The sequence below is a fragment of the Cornus florida genome, unplaced genomic scaffold, assembly GCF_030987335.1.
Source record: "Cornus florida cultivar Cherokee Brave unplaced genomic scaffold, ASM3098733v1 CherokeeBrave_3.0.0_Hap2_Chr07, whole genome shotgun sequence".
Taxonomy (NCBI): domain Eukaryota; kingdom Viridiplantae; phylum Streptophyta; class Magnoliopsida; order Cornales; family Cornaceae; genus Cornus; species Cornus florida.
This window is the reverse complement of record NW_026775577.1, coordinates 18,315,752-18,338,728: the sequence shown is the minus strand read 5'-3', so window position 1 is coordinate 18,338,728 and position 22,977 is coordinate 18,315,752. Positions and strand designations below refer to the sequence as shown.

Below are 22,977 nucleotides of genomic sequence, written 5' to 3'. Positions count from 1 at the left end.
TATTATATATATATATATATATATATATATATATATATATAACATTTAAACATAATTATTGAAATATTATGAGGACTATTATTGCTAGCCTGATTTCATTTCCAATCTACTTTCAATATTTATAGCCCAATTTTCTATTTTTTACATTTATAACGCAATTTTACATTTACCTTAATTATCAGATTCTAAATTATAAATATTTTGTAAATTACATTAATCTAAAAAATTATAACTTTGGATTTTTCAAAGACATTCGCAATATCTGAAGATTTTATATTTTTTTATTTGTTAAGAATCCTCTATAAAAACGTATAGCTACTGAGTTAAGAGAATGAAATTGCATTTGGTTTATGCACACTTTATTATTGTATGGGTTTATTATTATATGGGTAATACACTAAAATTAATAATAAAAGTGTTTTAATCAATACTATTACCAAACAAATTTAACACTGCTTTAAATATAAAAAGTATTTTATATAATGCATCACCAAACACCTAACATGTTTTTATTGACAGCACTTTTATGACAACTCTACTCATAAAAGCGCTTTTATAATTACAACAACAACGCCAAAAGGGCACATACACAATTCATTACAATAAACGAACTTCAAACTATTCATGAACCGAAAGAAATATACTAATTAATAGACGAGATAAACACAAACCCTGAAACTTATTTAAGTACACCAAATCTATGCTTAACCAAACTTCATGCAATTAAACACAAATTGCGCATGCTGATCATATGTGTATGGCATCAACGAACATTGACACAATGTGATCTTTCAGCCCTCTTTCCGGATGAGTGTACCCATCTTCAAACTTGTAAAAGACATCCATTACACGAGCAAGGTTGAGAATTCTGGTTAGGAGATGCATCGAGACGGGGTTTGATGGCTTTAGGCATTCCTCATTGATGTCCTTCCATGCATTTTCAATCTTCTTATAGAACTCATCAGTTGTCTCTTTCTTTGATATGCCGTGCTGCTTCATGTAGCATTCAATCCCCGTAGCAGTGTTTCCCTTCTTCTTTTCTTCCTTCAAATGTTAAAAAGATTCATAAACGTTAACTTGTTCAAACTAAATTTTCTTCAATTTTGATTCCAAGGCACAAATTCGATGTTTCCAAATGCAACATTTATGAAAATTTGCTTGCATAGATTTGTGCTTCAGTAATATATGTTTATGTGGCTTTACCTCATGATCTACTATGTTGTCCATTAGCCTAGCAATTGTAGTAATAGCTACAATAATTTTGGGTTTATTTTGTAGCCATTCAAATGCCTCAGTGGTAGCAATTGCTCCCATGCCCATAAAGGATGACGTTGCGAGGAGGTAATAACCACTACTGATTAGGGCGTTAGATATGTACTCATCAAATGATGGCATGTATCCTTCATTGAACCACTTGGCCTCGGTATAGTAACTCCTCGCCAGTTCTTGAAACTGTTATAAGATACAACAAAAGAACATCTCACCTTATCATACCACATAAATATTAAAATTAAAATGGATATGAATTGAATAGAAATTAAGAGTCCCTTTTTAAAACCTAAAAGAGTATCACTATATATCATGATATATATTTTTGATATATAATACCCATTATTTGTTGGTATATCTCACCATATATATCACATGACATAAATTTATTTAATTATGTTTTTGTTTCTGGATAGGTAAGGAAATGTATTGATATCGATCAATTTTGAACTAAAAGAGCTTAGGTAAGCCATACTGCATCTTTTGAATGATGGACACTGTATAATGTTCCTTGCTTTGTCATTTCCTTGTTGAATTCTTCGTAGAGATCTAGGAGAGCTCTATAGAATATCTTCATGTAATCTGGGAGCTGATCAATGGCACTTGTTTCCCACCTAAAAGTTAAACACGCCATTTCCAAATTCATCCAATTAATTTTCCAACTTAGTTAGTTGAACAACAAAAAGAACATTGACTTGGGATTCATCAACTCTTGTCTCTCTCTGATCAAAACAAAAATGTTATGAGGGCTAAGAAAGTATATATACCTCTGGACTGCATTGGTAAAAAGTTTGAGTTCTTCAAGTGTACCATATTCATCATATGTATCATCCATAGTTGATGCCATTGCCATAATCTTTGTGAGCATGACCCTTGCAAGGGAGTAATGAGGTTCAGAAAATGTTGCCATAGCCCAAAAATAGCACTCAACCACTCTGCTCCTCGCATAAGAAAGTTTTGACTCAAAGTCCAATTGTTTCCACCACCTTCGTACATATATTGATACAAAAGATAAATTAGATTTGCACCAATTGCATCCTATGTGTGTGTGTGTGTGTATATATATATATAGATACATAGATAGATAGATATAAATATACAAGCACATACCTTGATATGTGGCATAGTTCTTGCTTGTACATCAATTGTAACAGATTGAAGTCAAACTTTGCAAATTTCAGTAACAATTCATTCTTAGAAGAGTCTTCTTCATAGATAGAGATGTAATGCCTTGCCCCTAATCTTGGGATGCCTTTGTGGAGGGGTTGCTTTAGGGCATGCATAATTTGCTTTGCAAGAAGAGGGCTTAATTCACGAGTTACCATGGACTCTAGGTGAGTGGTTGTGAAAGCAAGAGCCTCATCGAGAATATCTTCTCCTTGAATCCTCAAATGTGCAGCCTCATACAAACTTAGCATCCCCATTACATCCCTAGTAAGGTTTTCATTGAATTTACCGTCGCCGTCTTTAAATTTGTTGAAGACATCTGTTTCAGAACATACAACACCATATCAGCCATCTCTAAGGATCATAAGTTGTGAATTGCATACTTTTATACTCCAATAAACATATACGTAAGTGATCCATGAGGGGCTTACCACAAGATATGTTATGACCATGTTGTCTAAATACTCCAAAATGAAGAGCAGTTGTGCTCAAATCATTGTAGTCTTCAATATTTTGAAAGTGGGCATGGGAGTGAAAGATTTGTTTGATCTGCTCTTCGATCTCTTTCTCAAAGTGATAGAAGATACCAAGGCGTTCGAGTGTGTTGATCAATTTCATTTTCTCTGTTGCTTTACTTTCTGCATTTAGTAGCATACCTCTCACTTCTTCTTTCAACAGTTCAATCTCTTTAGAATACATTTCATATGCCTGCGTTATATGCAAAGACAGCAAATTTAATTATATAGATATAGAGCCGTTCATCAGAAGTTCTCGAGCAAACAAAAAAAAAAAAAAGTTCTTTTGATGTACTACCAGTTACTTGTCCAAGTATTTTCCCCGAAATTAAAAATAAAAAATAAAAATCCCCTACTATTGCTCACCCTCACTCAATTTCCTGGTCCCTTCAAAGAAGTATAGAGCTCGTTTTCAAGCTCAAGCTCTATATATCGAACTGTGACCATTAATGAATAGAAAAAAGATGTACATAGTACAACAGCAACAACAACAATTAAGTCTTTTTTCAAATTTTTAGAGTCTGTTACATAAATTCTATATTTCTATTTCGCTTTATTTAAGGCCACGGTCTCTGTCAACTAGATCACTTGCGTTTTCATATATATTTTTATTAACTCTACCCATAGTAACCGGAAAAAGAGTTATTAATTTCTAAGAGGTTGATCGGTTGTGTTGATGTATACCCAAGTGTAATTATGGGAAAAGTAGATTGAAATAATATCTAAGTATTGAATGTTGTCAAGATATACATGTATAGTATAAATTAGTGAATGAAAAGTGTCAGTGTTCAACATGTTTAATTAATAACGGTTTTCGACCAAATTATATATATATATATATATATATATATATATATATATATATATATATGCTACATAATGAATTTTACGCGAGCAACAGCTTCCCATAACCCAGCCAACTGAGAAAAACGAGTGATAAAAGCTTGAGAAGGAAGTTTTTGATAACCATAGCTTTCTGTATCCCACTAGAGACGAGATAAAGTGATCAGTAAAAGCAACTTGCGTATATAGGGGGGAAAAAACACACACACACACCCACTGATATGATCTTGGAATTAATGCATTATTATCACATGAAACATGTATCAGTGAAAACAATCTATCATATCCATATGATAAATTTATTTTGCCATCATTAGGGGTATCTCTCTCTCTCTGATCATGTATATATATATACACACAACACACAATGCATGGCTGAAACTATATATATATATATAACAAAACTGTTAAATACCTGGTTATCAAAATAGAATGAACTGAAACAATCACCCCATAAACTAGGCTCGAAGTTTGCTAAAGGGCGAAAAGTTTGGGTCTGGCAGTTCCTAGGATTATTTCTTGACGCCATTTCAAGATGGGAGAAAATACGAGGGCTATGTAAATTTGTAATGCACACTTGTATGTATACGCATGTATATTTATAGAGAGAAGTGGAGTGATGTTCGAATGTGACGTCTTACAGGTTGGTTGTTTTGAACGTCAGATCCTCTCCTGTTCAGCAGCATGGATATGTTTGAACGGCAGATCCTCTCCAACTCACCAGCATGGCTATACATTGGACGGAAATACCATTTGTATTATATACTTTTTCTTACACTAAAGCACTTTGGTGTTCGTAGATACATAAGAGAGAAAAGAAATATTACTATTAATTAGGGGGAAAAAGAAAAGAAATTTTACTATTAATAATTTTTATTTCTACCAAATATATTATATACTTTCTCGTACACTTCATTGTACAAGAAAAAGTATAAATTAACAGAAATTATTAAATGATTATGACCATTAGTATTTTAATGAGTAAAAATTAATTTTTTAAATAAAAATATCTTAACTTAATTTGAAGCCACTAAAGCGTTTTAATATATAAAGATTGAATCTTTGAAAAAAAATGAAAATTTTAGTTAAACTTATTCCAATTCTCTTATAAATCACTAAGAGAGTTTTTAATAAATAAAAAATATCTCAATTAAGGTAAAAAAAATAAAATAAAAAATAAAAAAATTGAGTTAAATTTATTACAGTTCCCTCTGAAATCACGATAATTATTTTAGTTTTTAAAAATTTCACTAGAGTATGATTCACGTGATGAATTGATGAGAAATTGGTTACGCGGCTAACACCCAAAAAAAGAAACATGATAAGTCAACATTTTTACTCCTTGTGTTTTTTTTACGAGCCCCACCTTATAATGTCTAGCCACAAATGAGCCCCACCTTATAACGTCTAGCCACAAATTTTCTTTATTTATTTATTTTAGTTTTTAAAAATTCGACTTAGAGTATGATTCACGTGATGAATTGATGAGACATTGGTTACACGCACCCAAAAAAGAAACATGATAAGTCAACATTTTTACTCCTTGTGTTTTTTTTACGAGCCCCACCTTACAACGTCCAGCCACAAATGAGCCCCACCTTATAACGTCTAGCCACAAATTTTCTTTATTTATTTATTTTGGAGCATCTCACGCTAAAGATCCTCCACAAGTTGCTTTTCAGTTCTAATAGCTAGCGATATTTGTAAATCGCCTTTTAATTGTTAAATATGTGGACCATTACGTGCTAGGAAGATGTTAAACATCATAAATAATTCTATCACAAAAATAATTAATTAGGTGGTAATGAGGTGGCTACATCACTAATAATTTGAAATTTTTTTTTTATTATGAAAGTATATTCTATCACAATATGTGGAGCATATTTATTTTAGTTTTTAAAAATTCGACTTAGAGTATGATTCACGTGATGAATTGATGAGACATTGGTTACACGCACCAAAAAAAGAAACATGATAAGTCAACATTTTTACTCCTTGTGTTTTTTTTACGAGCCCCACCTTACACCGTCCAGCCACAAATGAGCCCCACCTTATAACGTCTAGCCACAAATTTTCTTTATTTATTTATTTTGGAGCATCTCACGCTAAAGATCCTCCACAAGTTGCTTTTCAGTTCTAATAGCTAGCGATATTTGTAAATCGCCTTTTAATTGTTAAATATGTGGACCATTACGTGATAGGAAGATGTTAAACATCATAAATAATTCTATCACAAAAATAATTAATTAGGTGGTAATGAGGTGGCTACATCACTAATAATTTGAAATTTTTTTTTTATTATGAAAGTAATTTTTTGAGAGAATATAAGATATGATAGAGAGAAAAAATGAAAAAGATAATTATCATTGAATACGAAAAGGCAATTATCATTCCATTTTTGCTTAGGGTTGGCGTTTAGGGCATGGAATGCCACCTTGTAATACCTTTAATTTCTAAAAAATTATTTAATTATTTTAATTACATTTTATTTAATTATGTGACTATTTATTTATTTGCTTTTCTATTTAATTGTGTATTTATTTGATTATTTGTTTTATTAAATTAATAATTGGTTTAATTTGAATTAATTAATCTTGACTAAATGTGTATGTGTTAATTTAATTTAATTAATTGAAGTGTTTAATTGATTAGTTAAGTTGTTTGTTTATTTTATTTTATTTTATATTAAAAGATTATGGCTTTGGGGTATAGCGCGCTCGTGGACCAATTATATGGTCTTGGACTATTTGAGTGGGATCCTAAATGGGTTGGATAGTGATCCATGGAGATTAGTAGTTATATATATAATGAGGTGTATATATATATTTATATTATGTTCATTAAAAATAATTATTTATTATATTAGTTTGAGATTGTCAGACGTATGTTAGGTATAAGATTTGTGTTATATATATATATATATATATATATATATATATATATAAGAGGAATAGAGAGAAGGAAGAAGAAGAAGAAGAAGGATCATCAGAGTGGACAATGGTAACCCGAAGGCTGCCGGCATTAGAGAATAAGAATAAGGAAGAATGAGTGATCTATATATCTTTGTTCTACACTTCTCCCTTGAGTATGTGATCTATATATCTCTAGTATAATTTTAGGGATGATTAAAGGTTATTAACATCTGAATCCATGTTTAAATTGATCTAGAGCATAGGTTTTTATGGGTTTATGTTCATATTTGTTCTTGATATATGATTTGGTAAATTCATGACTTAGATCTGATTTTTAATGGATTTCTACATGTTATAATGATATAAATTCGTACTTGGATGTTTATGGGACTTAGTAACATACTTTAGGACCTTAACAATGGAGAATATGGCTGAAAATTGGACTTCTCGAGCTGTTTCCGAAATAGTGCTCGAACAGTATTGGGATAGTGCTCGAGCACACTAAGGACAGCGCTTGAACACTATCTGGTGTTTTTGGGTAAAAATGTTTTGCTTGACTCCGAATTGATTATTTAAGGTTCCGAACACTAAATAGGGACTTAGGGAAGGTGATATATGAATTTAAATAGGCATGAATACAACGATGCATGCAATTTGAATTTACATTGGACGGAAATACCATATGTATTGTATTTTATTATGGTCCAGAAAATATTAGATGATTCTGGACCGTTAGTATTTTAATGAGTAAAAATTAAATCTTTAAATGAAAATACCTCAATCAATATAGTTTTGGAATTATTGGAGCGTTTTAACGTACAAAAATTGAATATTTAAAATAAATAAATATTTTGAGTTAATTTGAGTTGCTTTTGAAATCACAAAAAGTATTTTAAATGCATAAAAAAATCAGTGGCACATCACTAGAATATGGTCCACTCTGTAGAGACACTAATTCTCATCATCCACACGATGAGTGATGAGTCCCACATCAGTAACGTGGCTAGGGCCCAAAAAGAAATATGTTTTATTTTTTTTGTTACCCTGACAAAGAGAAAACAGTCGGCATCTACAAATAATACCCAAACAAACCAACCATATGCAAACTTGGGCTCAATTCCCCTGCTCATTACCCTACAGTCCCCTGCTGTGACCGATTTACAAAATCGTACTACCACCGCCTAACCACACGCAATCCATTATAAAGGGGAGTATTTCTCCCCGATGTATCTTTTAAGGAAGCCAGGGTCTGATTATACAACCTATACTGCCATTCCAAACCAACAGGTAAGAGGTTTACTCTATTAATATATAAAACCCCAAAGGTGGTCACACAAACCTTCCGGTGCCATCAAGATAAGAAATGAAGTAAACACTTCCAACTTCCCATAAAAACCTAGGATATCTATCCCAAGTATCTCTTTCATGATCAAATGTACCCTCTCGTTCCGATCCTCCATCGAGAGATATGCAACACAGTTATACCTCCGTTAGCAATGCAATGAGGACCTATTGCGAAGTCCAAAAGTGAACATTACTAGAATTTGGGCGAGCAACAAACTTGCTCAATCCACCACTCTTAATCCACAGGAAATTAAACTTCCAATAAATTTTGATGATCTCAACCAATTATCCACCCCTGACTAGGCCTACTCTCTTTTCCATCTACCAAAAGTACCATTAGTCTGGTACCACCAACTTCTGTCTGAATCCAATACTTAATTTGGAGCATCGTCAAAAGCTAACCCTGCAGCTAAACCAATACAATACCAATTAGTGATAAACTTACCGATCATAAAATCAACCGGAAATTCCAATCATCGAAAGTCAACTTACTCTGACCTTTTTCACATACACCGTGCACCGCTTCCTTGTGATAGGTGATCGGTTTCACCATCCTATCTTTGACACACCCTACTTGCTTAATATAAGTAGTGTCAATTTGACTCTTTGTTTCGTTCCAAACAAATATGAAACTTTTCCCATTCTCCGTATAATCATTAATGTCCGAGAAACAACAAATTGTCGCAAATTAAGACCCTAAAAATTTTCACATTTTATTCTCAGTGTAGAAACTTAGATTCCTCCTCTAAGTGCAACACCAGCAACCCATCCAAATGACACTCTCATGAATCGTGTCTTAATTACGAATAGACTGATAAATATTTAATCAGTCCACCCTCATCTCTTGACGACATTCAAATAAATATCCACCAACACGAACTCCTCCTCTCGACTTGGTGGTCGCTTCAGAAATTTCTCTGAAGATATTTTGCACCTCCAACACCTTTCACAAATCATGGTGGCATGACAATGGTCTTTATCTACCAGAACCCCATGGATATAATTATAATAACATCCACCAATCTCAGGGTGTTACAAAAAAAACAAATCCCTATCTAGTGTGAAGCATATCAAACTAATCATTTTAAGATAGTTGACACGTATCAAAAGTTTAACTATCCCATCCCATATAGCATACCAAAATGCTACATGTCCAAGTCCAAAAGGTTGGCTAAACTCATGTATATTTACCACATCCTATGACCACATGCTCAAGAATCCTAGCGCACATAGCACTATTACTCCATGCTATAAATACAATAGTTACCGGATCACATACGTGTACCCCAACTAAAACATAATCCCAATCCAGACTAATAAAATAAAAATAAAACACGTAAGATACATATAATGACAAAAATGAAACACATAAGACACACAACCTAAAACAAAAATATAATTCTACTTCAAACTTCGTTCCTTCCAGAAAAGTAAGTCTCTTTTGGACCCAACCGTCTAACGTGGCTTTAATAAGCAACTTAGAATGTTACAACCTAATCCCCATACTCTCTAGAACGTGATATATAATCTGGTATTTCGTTCTGCGAAGAACTCCATCCGATCCCTAAACTCTTAAAGAGTATCTCATTCATATTTCTCTTAGAGAAGCTATGTAAATTTGACTATATGTAAATTGGTTCACTCCAACTCTACTTGTATCCTTCATTCCACTATAAGTGAATCCAAATCATCCTCGTGTAATCCTTCATCCTGAAGATTTAGTATCCTTTCCCTTGGATACTCTAAAATCTCCACCCTTAGGATCCTCTTCGAACTCCTACTCCCCACTTACCTTCTAGTTGAGATCAACTGAAGTCGTGTTGATCCCGATAGGCGGCGACCTAACACATACACCATAATCCTCTCTTGGCTCATACTTTCTAAGTAATGCCAACCTTAGAATTAAAACTTTGATCCCAAGTTCTATATCTGGCAAAGAACTCGATCACACACTCCTTTACTCCTTTGGGTCTTTATCGCTTTCGCCTTGGACCTAATCCTCCCTCCTAGTGTCAACCATTCTGTATCTACAGAATATAATTGACATCAGCTCCTCCTAACGAACCGTAAATAGAGTACAACGATTCCTATTATGGCTCTAAGTTTTAAAGAGACGCAACGCGGAAGTCCTATAACGAAAGACACTCCTAAGGACATTAGAACCTGGAGTGCTCTGATACCAACTGTGATACCCCCGGATCTCCGGATGCGGGTTGGCCAGGCCCACGCCCGATTACCCGAGGATATCAAACCAATTAGCAGTTAACGAACCCAGAATACAATTAAGAAAACAGGAATAAATAAATTGCGGAAAAGAAACTACAATGATAATCCAAAAACTGAAACCTCAAAATAAAATTTTATTGATAAATAAAACTATTCTATTACAACTGATGCTTCACGAATACAAATCGTTCTCCAAATTATACAACTCGGGAATCCATCTAGTGGACCCCTAAAATATCCCACTGAACTCAAATGACTGGAAAAAAAAAAAAAACCAAAGCCTAAAACATGAAACAAAATCCTACAGCATTGGTGGAGTGAATGCCTGTATCTGCTCAGCACGATCCAGCTCTAAGACTGGAACTAACAAATACCTGTAAAAATAAGAGTGGGTCAGGCTCACATACAAATTCTTCTCTAACTGCAACCCAAACAGTGACCCGATACGCAGATACACCCTAGATATCTCAACAATAGCTATCTAGTCCATATATATATATATATATATATATATATATATATATATATATATATATATATATATATATATATCCACACTAAAGGACATTCACTGAACTACAGTAGGAACCTCAACCTGAATAGAAGGTAACATGCGAAAACGCACCCAAAGGTGGGCATGAGTACCTAGACCTAACAAGGTACACCTTAACCTACTATAGCCGGCTACGCATCCACTGCATATACGCACCCTAACCGACGAGTCTGAGACTCAAGCTCATCTCATGGTACCATAACCATATATTTAAAATCCGTTCATATCCATCCATAAGAAATCCAATAAGTCGTTCAGCTTATTCAGCCGCACAGACTTATATAAGAGATCCAGTAAGTCGTGTAGTTTATTCAACTGCACAGACTTAAATATAAGGGGAATTATGTTTTTATAATTCGTACCCTTATTCCAAAATAGGTAGGACTGAGTATTTTGAATCAGTCGGTCCCTAGTATGACACCGTCCCATACCAGTGCATACAATCCACAAAATCCATATAATTGATAAAACAGATAAAACTGTTCACCAATTAAAATCCATAAGGTAGGATTTAGCGTTTTGAGCTAAACCATACCTAGTATGCCAACGTCCCATACCGGTGCATACAATCCTCCATATCCATATAAATTACAACATATAAATACTAAGCACGTAATTTATAATCCAAAACCAAATATCCATATCCTTGCAGAAAAGTGTTTTAAGTTCCAGCAATTTAAAATCCAAAACTATGTAAATTACAACATATAAATACATGTTAGTAATTTACAATCCGAAATCATTCCAAACAATTGCAGAAGAATATTTATTATTTCAGCAATTTAAATTCAAAAGTTAAACCATGTATTATTTAACGGTTCATCAACAAGCATCCAAAGCATGAATAAATTAGTTTTAATAAATCAACTTTTCTATCATGCATTCAAATAAGATTTAAAATCATAATATTATCCAAGAATTTGCTAAAAATTAATTCTAACAATTCAGTTCCTTTTATCCGTCAATAGCAAGCTAGGTTACATACTTGTATATTGTTTTGTTGTTTAAGCACCCAGCCACAAACTATACTGCGAGTCCAATTTATTAATTAGAAGACTCCCTCATGCATCTAAAATTTAATTTAGAACATATATAACACCTTAAATTGTCAAATTAAAATTAAACAATTTAACCGTACGCAAAATTGTTAATTAGCGCACTGTTAATTCCATTATTACAACGAGGGTAGTTTATGCAATTTAAGATCTTAATTACATGTTAAATTAATTATTTAAACCCCCATTAAAGTTCTAGAATTTTTCAAGAACCCCAAGTGCCCAAACAGTAGCAAAAAGTTCGTAAAAACATTAACTGAATATGCAAAATGAAGGGAGCCTGCTCTAATCCTAAAAGAGCAGGCTCTTTTAGAGGTAGAGCAGCCTCTTTTAAAGATAGAGCCTGCTCTACTTCCTCTAGAGCAGGCTCTTCTCATGGGGGAGGCGGCTCCTCCCTCCATGGAGCCGTCTCTCTTCCCCTATGAGCCTCAGTTCAATTACTTCTCCGTTTCCGACCGTTCTGCTTCATCTCCGGCCTTTTTCCACCGTTCAATTGTTTTCAAAAACTGATCCTAAAGGTCTTATTAATACCAAAGATCATCCCAATGATTTGAAAACAGTAATTAAAATCAACTACAGAAATTAAAATCACTACCGAATTAACATGTGTTAAGAACAAAACTAAAACTATTTTTCAACAACAATTCTACTGAACTTAGGAGCCTTATCAAATTTAATTAATTCAAGGTCTTAATAACACCCAAAATCAACCTTCTAATCCTTCTATGAAACCCCAGAATCAACAGAAACATTCCCATGCTCCAAAGTAACAAACAGTTCGTAGAAAAGTTTACAGAACATTCACTATTAAAGAGAGCCTGCTCTAAGTTTTAAAGAGCAGGCTCTTTTGAGCCTGGAGCCGGCTCTATAGGTCTTAGAGCCGGCTCTTTAAGTGTGGGAGCCGGCTCCCACATCTATGGAGCCGGCTCTCACCTCCTTTGAGAGCCCCCGTCCCCGTTTTGCTCCGTTTCAGCCTATCTGCTCCACCTCCGGTCATTCCAGTTCCTCTGTTTCTCTTAAATACTGAACTTACTAGTCTTATAAATACCTAGTATCATTCCAATGGCCTATCTACAGTAGTTGGAAACAATTACAGAGGCTAAAATTGCAACTAACTTAACATACTTTAAGAACAGAATGCTGAAACGAAAGCATACATAAATTTTGTTTTACAGAATTGATATCAACACCTACAGATCATTGATATAACATGTACTAAACATATAATTTCCAATTAACTTTAAATTAAACCTTAGAGACTATCTAGGTGCACAGAACACAAGCCAAAGGGAAGGAGAAAGAGAAGAACTTGCCTGCAGTTTTGGTCTCAAAACTTTGTCGCCGTCTTCCTAATTTCTGGCAAACACTGACTACCCTCAAGCCTCCCATGGTTTTGTTTTAATCCACCATAACTCTCCCTAGGTCCTCTCTAATTTCCTCCTTGACAATCCTTACAATGCTCTGTTCCTCTACCCTCTATTTTTAGAGAACAACTCTACGTGTATGCTATGTGATATATCGTAAACCCTAAGCTTAAAGCATAATGGTATATTTATAGGCTTAATACCAAAACCCTAATCCTTGTCATAATAGAGACAGAGCCCTAAACTTAATCCTAGTCGGCCCATAATAAAGCTTACGATTAAATTCTATGTCGGCTACACCAGATGACGTCCCAAAACTTGTAAGTAAAAATAACTTAATATATTTAAAAACTCACGTAGTTTAATTCACATAAGAATTTCAATAAGTCAATAAATGCAAACAAACAATTTCAATTAAATCACTATAATGCAATTAATTCAACTAATGCAAATAATTCAAATAAATCAAATAATAAACACAAATAAATAATTTGACACATAAACACTTAGCCACAAAATAAAAATGCACATAAAATAACATTTAAATTCCAATTTTTATCCCTTTTAAATTGGGGGTATTACATTCTTCCCCCCTAACAAAAGGAATTCCGTCCTCGGAATTCACGAAACTTTGAATTATATATATATATATATTTATTTATGATTATTATTATTATTATTATTTTTTTTTACTCCGTTCCGTTGTGGATTCTGCCTGTGTATGGGCTCCACTGATTTCTAAATCCGTAAAGAAAAATATCGGTCCAATATAAAGGGCACACCAAAAAAAAAATTTATCCAGCTCGTAAGTTGTATTTAGCAACTACTCATCCTTACCCAAATTTGTTTATAAAAAAATCACATTCTTCCAAATTCCATAGCATAAATGTGTAAAACTTCTATGCATCCCATCTCAATGTTTTAAAAACACCAATCGATAGGCTATCGCTTAAAAGGAGAACCATCATCCACGAAAAGTCAATTTAAGACATAAAAATTGACCTTCCTGAAATACACACTTTGCTTCTGATACAGAAGACATCCCTAATCAATGGTCTCTTGATTGAGAACGCTAGTGTAAAAGTGTACCGATTTACAAAATCGTACTGCCACCGCCTAACCACACGCAATCCATTATAAAGGGGAGTATTTCTCCCCGATGTATCTTTTAAGGAAGCCAGGGTCTGATTATACAACCTATGCTGCCATTCCAAACCAACAGGTAAGAGGTCTACTCTACTAATATATAAAACCCCAAAGGTGGTCACACAAACCTTCCGGTGCCATCAAGATAAGAAATGAAGTAAACACTTCCAACTTCCCATAAAAACCTAGGATATCTATCCCAAGTATCTCTTTCATGATCAAATGTACCCTTTCGATCCAATCCTCCATCGAGAGATATGCAACACAGTTATACCTTTGTTAGCAATGCAATGAGGACCTATTGCGAAGTCCAAAAGTGAACATTACTAAAATTTGGGCGAGCAGCAAACTTACTCAATCCACCACTCTTAATCCGCAGGAAATTAAACTTCCAATAAATTTTGATGATCTCAACCAATTATCCACCCCTGACTAGACCTACTCTCTTTTCTATCTACCAAAAGTACCATTAGTCTGGTACCACCAACTTCCGTCTGCATCTAATACTTAATTTGGAGCATCGTCAAAAGCTAACCCTGCAGCTGAACCAATACAGTACCAATTAGTGATAAGCTTACCGATCATAAAATCAACCGGAAATTCCAGTCATCGAAAGTCAACTTACTCTGACCTTTTTCACATACACCGTGCACCGCTTCCTTGTGATAGGTGATCGGTTTCACCATCCTATCTTTGACACACCCTACTTGCTTAATATAAGTAGTGTCAATTTGACTCCTTGTTTCATTCCAAACAAATATGAAACTTTTCCCATTCTCCATATAATCATTAATGTCCGAGGAACAATAAATTGTTGCAAATTAGGACCCTAAAAATTTTCACATTTTATTCTCAGTGTAGAAACTTAGATTCCACCTCTAAGTGCAACACCAGCAACCCCTCCAAATGACACTCTCGTGAATCATGTCTTAATTACGAATAGACTGATAAATATTTAATCAGTCCACCCTCCTCTCTTGACGACATTCAAATAAATATCCACCAACACGAACTCCTCCTTTCGACTTGGTGGTCGCTTCAGAAATTTCTCTAAAGATATTTTGCACCTCCAACACCTTTCACAAATCATGGTGGCATGACAATGGTCTTTATCTACCACAACCCCATGGATATAATTATAATAACATTCACCAATCTCAGGGTGTTGCAAAAAAAACAAATCCCTATCTAGTGTGAAGCATATCAAACTAATCATTTTAAAATAGTTGACACGTATCGATAGTTTAACTATCCCATCCCATATAGCATACCATAATACTATATGTCTAAGTCCAAAAGGTTGGCTAAACTCATGTATATTTACCACATCCTATGACCACATGCTCACGAATCCTAGCGCACATAGCGCTATTACTCCATGCTATAAATACAATAGTTAACGGATCACATACGTGTGCCCCAACTAAAACATAATCCCAATCCAGACTAATAAAATAAAAATAAAACACGTAAGATACATATAATGACAAAAATGAAACACATAAGACACACAACCTAAAACAAAAATATAATTCTATTTAAAACTTCGTTCCTTCCAGAAAAGTAAGTCTCTTTTGGACCCAACCGTCTAACGTGGCTTTAATAAGCAACTTTGAATGTTACAACCTAATCCCCATACTCTCTAGAACGTGATATATAATCTGGTATTTCGTTCTGCGAAGAACTCTATCCGATCCCTAAACTCTTAAAGAGTATCTCATTCATATTTCTCTTAGAGATGCTATGTAAATTTGACTATATGTAAATTGGTTCACTCCAACTCTACTTGTATCCTTCATTCCACTATAAGTAAATCCAAATCATCCTCGTGTAATCCTTCATCCTGAAGATTTAGTATCCTTTCCCTTGGATACTCTAAAATCTCCACCCTTAGGATCCTCTTCGAACTCCTACTCCCCACTTACCTCCTAGTTGAGATCAACTGAAGTCGTGTTGATCCCGATAGGCGGCGACCTAACACATACACCTTAATCCTCTCTTGGCTCATACTTTCTAAGTAATGCCAACCTTAGAATTAAAACTTTGATCCCAAGTTCTATATCTGGCAAAGAACTCGATCACACACTCCTTTACTCCTTTGGGTCTCTATCGCTTTCGCCTTGGACCCAATCCTCCCTCCTAGTGTCAACCATTCTGTATCTACAGAATATAATTGACATCAGCTCCTCCTAACGAACCGTAAATAGAGTACAACGATTCTTATTATGGCTCTAAGTTTTAGAGAGACGCAACGCGGAAGTCCTGTAACGAAAGACACTCCTAAGGACATTAGAACCTGGAGTGCTCTGATAACAACTGTGATACCCCCGGATCTCCGGATGTGGGTTGGCCAGGCCCACGCCCGATTACCCAAGGATATCAAACCAATTAGCAGTTAACGAACACAGAATACAATTAAGAAAACAGGAATAAATAAATTGCGGAAAAGAAACTACAATGATAATCCAAAAACTGAAACCTCAGAATAAAATTTTATTGATAAATAAAACTATTCTATTACAACTGATCCTTCACGAATACAAATCGTTCTCCAAATTATACAACTCGGGAATCCATCTAGTGGACCCTTAAAATATCCCACTGAACTCAAATGACTGAAAAAAAAAAAAAAAAAACCAAAGCCTAAAACATGAAACAAAATCCTACAGCATTGGTGAAGTGAATGCCTGTATCTGCTCAGCACGATCCAGCTCTAAGACTGGAACTAACGAACACCTGTAAAAATAAGAGTGGGTCAGGCCCACATACAAATTCTTCTCTAACTGCAACCCAAACAGTGACCCAATACGCAGATACACCCTAGATATCTCAACAATAGCTATCTAGTCCATACATATATATATATATATATATATATATATATATCCACACGAAGGGACATTCACTGAACTACAGTAGGTGACTCAACCTGAATAGAAGGTAACATGTGAAAACGCACCCAAAGGTGGGCATGAGTACCTAGACCTAACAGGGTACACCTTATCCTACTATAGCCGGCTACGCATCCACTGCATATACGCATCCTAACCGACGAGTCTGAAACTCAAGCTCATCTCATGGTACCATAACCATATATTTAAAATCCGTTCATATCCATCCATAAGAAATCCAATAAGTCGTTCAGCTTATTCAGCAGCACGGACTTATATAAGAGATCCAGTAAGTCGTTCAGCTTATTCAACTGCACAGACTTAAATATAAGGAGACTTATGTTTTTATAATTCGTACCCTTATTCCAAAATAGGTAGGACTGAGTATTTTGAATCAGTCGGTCCCTAGTATGACACCGTCCCATACCGGTACATACAATCCACAAAATCCATATAATTGATAAAACAGATAAAACTGTTCACTAATTAAAATCCATAAGGTAGGATTTAGCGTTTTGAGCTAAACCATACCTAGTATGCCACCGTCCCATACCGGTGCATACAATCCTCCATATCCATATAAATTACAACATATAAATACTAAGCACGTAATTTATAGTCCAAAACCAAATATCCATATCCTTGTAGAAAAATGTTTTAAGTTTCAGCAATTTAAAATCCAAAACCATGTAAATTACAACATATAAATACATGTTAGTAATTTACAATCCGAAATCATTCCAAACAATTGCAGAAGAATATTTATTATTTCAGCAATTTAAATCCAAACGTTAAACCATGTATTATTTAACGGTTCATCAACAAGCATCCAAAGCATGAATAAATTAGTTTTAATAAATCAAATATTCTATCATGCATTCAAATAAGATTTAAAATCATAATATTATCCAAGAATTTGCTAAAAATTAATTCTAGCAATTCAGTTCCTTTTATCCGTTAATAGCAAGCTAGGTTACATACTTGTATATTGTTTTGTTGTTTAAGCACCCAGCCACAAACTATGCTACGAGTCCAATTTATTAATTAAAAGACTCCCTCATGCATCTAAAATTTAATTTAGAACATATATAACGCCTTAAATTGTCAAATTAAAATTAAACAATTTATTTCCTTCCAGCCGTTAACCGTACGCAAAATTGTTAATTAGCGCACTGTTAATTCCATTATTACAACGAGGGTAGTTTATGCAATTTAAGATCTTAATTACATGTTAAATTAATTATTTAAACCCCCATTAAAGTTCTAGAATTTTTCAAGAACCCCAAGTGCCCAAATAGTAGCAAAAAGTTCGTAAAAATGGGAGCCGGCTCCCAAATCCATGGAGTCGGCTCTCACCTCCTTTGAGAGCCTCCGTCCCCGTTTTGCTCCGTTTCAGCCTATCTGCTCCACCTCCGGTCATTCCAGTTCCTCTGTTTCTTTTAAATACTGAACTTACTAGTCTTATAAATACCTAGTATCATTCCAATGGCCTATCTACAGTAGTTGGAAACAATTACAGAGGCTAAAATTGCAACTAACTTAACATACTTTAAGAACAGAATGCTGAAACGAAAGCATGCATAAATTTTGTTTTACAGAATTGATATCAACACCTACAGATCTTTGATATAACATGTACTAAACATATAATTTCCAATTAACATTAAATTAAACCCTAGAGACTATCTAGGTGCACAGAACACAAGCCAAAGGGAAGGAGAAAGAGAAGAACTTGCCTGCAGTTTTGGTCTCAAAACTTTGTCGCCGTCTTCCTAATTTCTGGCAAACACTGACTACCCTCAAGCCTCCCATGGTTTTGTTTTAATCCACCATAACTCTCCCTAGGTCCTCTCTAATTTCCTTCTTGACAATCCTTACAATGCTCTGTTCCTCTACCCTCTGTTTTTACAACACAACTCTACGTGTATGCTATGTGATATATCGTAAACCCTAAGCTTAAAGCATAATGGTATATTGATAGGCTTAATACCAAAACCCTAATCCTTGTCATAATAGAGACAGAGCCCTAAACTTAATCCTAGTCGGCCCATAATAAAGCTTACGATTAAATTCTATGTCGGCTACACCAGATGACGTCCCAAAACTTGTAAGTAAAAATAACTTAATATATTTAAAAACTCACGTAGTTTAATTCACATAAGAATTCCAATAAGTCAATAAATGCAAACAAACAATTTCAATTAAATCACTATAATGCAATTAATTCAATTAATGCAAATAATTCAAATAAATCAAATAATAAACACAAATAAATAATTTGACACATAAACACTTAACCACAAAATAAAAATGCACATAAAATAACATTTAAATTTCAATTTTTATCCCTTTTAAATTAGGGGTATTACACCTGCATCCAACAAACAAGAACTTAATAAAAGCATACTAGTGTATCATCATTGTAGTTTTCTTTAAATTTCGTGGAAACAAAATTACTAGAAGTATTACCGGAAGTAATACTTCAAAGAGGGCTAACCCTTAAGAAAATACTAAAAATATTACTGGGTGTTTTGTATTCATGGTGTTTTGTTCCCTCGCCTTCAGAGAGGGCTATAAGTTACCAATTGAATATCTAAGAAAGAGTATAAGAAATTTTTATCCTTCTATTTCTTTTTCCAATATAGAGGGAATAATTCGAAATCAAAGCAAAACAACTATTATAATCATTATCATAACATACCAGAAATCAATTGATTACCTTTTACAATATTGTTATCACTTGAATACATCGACACAATATTTGTCACCTTTAATCTAGGTCCTCCCACTAGAACATGGTTGCCTTGCACAAAATAATGCAACCTTCAATGACATGAATGGTAATTCCTGTCCTCCTTTCTTTGTTTTGCTGAACTGAGGAATCAATCCAGTCCCAGGAATAATGTATACATTTCAAAACTGTTCTTCTAGATAATTGTGCAATATAAAGTGTAAGAGATCTGATTAGATCCCCTTATTTCATAAGAGTAGTTTTTTTGCATTATAGTCAGAGACTCAGTGACACTAGTTGAATCCATATAAATGTATCAATTTTTCTTTCCCATTTATAAGTTTCATAAGTTGCCACAAAACTGTATGAGATTTTGCTGTTACCCTTGACCTACAGTTCGATATCGTCTTGCTAATAACTTGTGGTATCATTTAATGTGGCAATCAAAAGTTTTGCTAAAAGGGTTGGACAAGCAGCCCTCGCAATTGTCGTATGCATCACCGAGGAACTTGTAATGATCTTGATCTTCTATATGGTTTATGGAAATTTCATACTAAAGAAGATATCAATCCCTATTTTACCTAACAACATCCTCTAATGTGTGCTTATGACTATATGTTCTCTACCACCACGATTTTATAACAAAATGCGTAAATTCATGAGTCCTTGACTCACAACTTACCACTACCGTTACTAATACTTTCTAAGGCTAAAGGAAACAAGAGGGACAAAACAAGACACACATTTCCCACTGAAAAAAGTAAGTATTTAAAGATCTGCATCTAGTCCCCATATAAGAAATAGAAAAATAAGCACCAAATAATCCCAAAAGAAATGGAAGAAAATTTGAACTCTCAGTTCCAAATGGTTAGAACACGGCCATTAAGGTCATTCACCAGTGTATGTAGGGTGGAGTGGATGGATAGAAAGCTAACTTTTGAAATTATTTACAGAAAGTTGTTATTCTCAGACTTAAACTTGTTTTCTTAATCTTGGTTGCCCAAGCATATATTAAAGAAACAGAAAACAAGTAATATCAGTTAGATAAAATTAGAAAGAAACAAACTGAGTCAATTGACAGATAGCTAGTTTCTCAAAACCACCACCCACAACCACAACCATACCACTAAGTCCAGTCATCTTTTTCAGTATTCCTAAATATTTCATTGTGACCCTAATCTAGTTTAATGCTTTTAATTTCATGTATCTATAACCCTTTATCCTTCTAATTTTTCCAGTTCAATCAGTAATTCAGTTGTTGCACTTCATTTTTGCTGTTCAGTTTACTTTTTCAGTAATTCTGTGTTTTCCTACCTCTTTTTTATTTTTTTTTTAATTTTTTTATAGAATCATCCCTCCATTTCCACTACAGATCCAGAAAGACTAAGAATGTTGAATCAATCAGTGTTCAAAGATTCTGTGTTTTCCTTCCTCCTTTTTATTATTTATTTTTAAAAAATCATCCCTCGATTTCCATTATAAATCCAGAAAGACTAAGATTGTTGAAGCAATCAGTGTTCAAAGACTCTAGTGAACAATTTGATAACCCCCAAAAAATCTAGTATTTAATTAAAGAAAATTATCTGCTTGAAATATTTTTGGTAGATCTGAGGAAGAAATTCTTAGCAAAATGTTTGTGTTTGATTCATAAATGATAATCTTGTTCTTTTCCTTTTTTATTAATATTCTGAATTTGAGATTTGTGTGATACAGCTACTTCCTTGGATTTTGTACCGTGGATTTTGCAGTTACTTTCTTGGATTTTGTACAGTGAAGTGATTTTTTGACAAATGCAGACTGAAACTCAAGTGCTAGAAGGTTTATCAATTTTTCGACAGAAATGTTAGGAAATTGATGATTTTCTTCACAAATGGATTTACTTCCTGTTTTGCAACATTGGTAAATGTTGAATTATTTTGGCACATTAATAAATGATGAATTGTAAAAATGTTTTTAATTTTAACTTTTTTGATATGTTTAATAGGATATGTTTTTTGAATTCAATTATAGCTGAAAGTGATGTGAATTACAGGTTATGGATGATAGATTAACTGGCATTAATTAAGGGTGATTTATTTATAATAATAAAAAAATGTATATATTTTATTTATGGGGAGCTTGAAACCCCGTAAATAAAAGGCCGTATATTAGTGAAAATCCTCGTAAATAACTTTTCTACGGCATACATGGCAACTCGTGAGAACGGTTTATATTATTTATGAGTAGCTAAAATTCGCCACAGAAAACTTTTCTACGGCATGTTCAATGCCTAGTTAGATTATTTACGGGTAGTTACAACTCGTCGTAGAAAACTTTTCTACAGCATGCGTCAGTGCCTCGTGAGATCATTTACGGGTAGTTACAACTCGCCGTAGAAAAATTTTCTACGGTCAGTGCCTCGTGAGATTATTTACGGGTAGTTACAACTCGCCGTAGAAAACTTTATTTACGAGTAGTTACAATTTGCCGTAGAAAACTTTTCTACAGCATGCACCGGTGCCTCGTAAGTTAATTATTAACGGGAAAATATCCATATTGTAAATAAATTTAATATATAAACAAAATTATTTTCTGCAGCAAATCTATTATTTTTTTACGAAATAGATTTTTTCCCGTAAAAAAATTAAGTATTTACGGAACCCTCATACACGAAAGCATATAATGCGCTGTGAATAAGATTCCACGGCGCTTTTGGCCCTTCGTAGAAGCCATTTTTTCTTGTATTGATTGGTTTTTATAGATTACTTAATAAACTAACATGAACTTTTAATAATATATATATTAAAAGTTATATCAATTGTATACTAAAATTATACAATAATTAAATTTTACTTTATATTTAACAAAGTTATAAATAATGTATTGATAAAAACATTATTTAAAAACAATATTTACTAACAATATTTCATGTTTTTGTTTTACTGATTTTTATTACACTTTCACTCCGCCAAACATGTTTTG

The 22,977-nt window shown here is 33.8% G+C and overlaps 1 protein-coding gene across 2 annotated transcripts; it reads right to left on the bottom strand.

The window, feature by feature from the left end:
* Positions 1 to 493: 493 nt before the first annotated feature.
* On the bottom strand, positions 494 to 4,547 carry LOC132266654 (valerianol synthase TPS8-like). 2 transcript variants are annotated; one of them, XM_059767588.1, is made up of 7 exons: positions 4,436 to 4,547; positions 2,868 to 3,144; positions 2,380 to 2,755; positions 2,037 to 2,255; positions 1,745 to 1,883; positions 1,204 to 1,452; positions 494 to 1,044 (listed from the first exon to the last, which is right to left on the bottom strand). In XM_059767588.1, the coding sequence occupies exons 1-7, from the start codon at positions 4,529 to 4,531 to the stop codon at positions 748 to 750; spliced, it is 1,653 nt and encodes a 550-aa protein (XP_059623571.1). In that variant the 5' UTR covers positions 4,532 to 4,547; the 3' UTR covers positions 494 to 747. The 2 variants fall into 2 exon arrangements, with proteins under 2 accessions (XP_059623571.1, XP_059623570.1); XM_059767587.1 differs by lacking the exon at positions 4,436 to 4,547 and adding an exon at positions 4,210 to 4,401.
* Positions 4,548 to 22,977: the final 18,430 nt, after the last annotated feature.

Excerpts from the sequence above, each read along its gene's own strand:
- LOC132266654 (XM_059767587.1), bottom strand. The coding sequence starts at position 4,323 with ATGGCGTCAAGAAATAATCCTAGGAACTGCCAGACCCAAACTTTTCGC. Across the intron at positions 2,756-2,867 it reads TGGTCATAACATATCTTGTG|ATGTCTTCAACAAATTTAAA; the intron begins GTAAGCCCCTCA and ends GTTCTGAAACAG. Across the intron at positions 1,884-2,036 it reads TTTACCAATGCAGTCCAGAG|GTGGGAAACAAGTGCCATTG; the intron begins GTATATATACTT and ends TTTAACTTTTAG.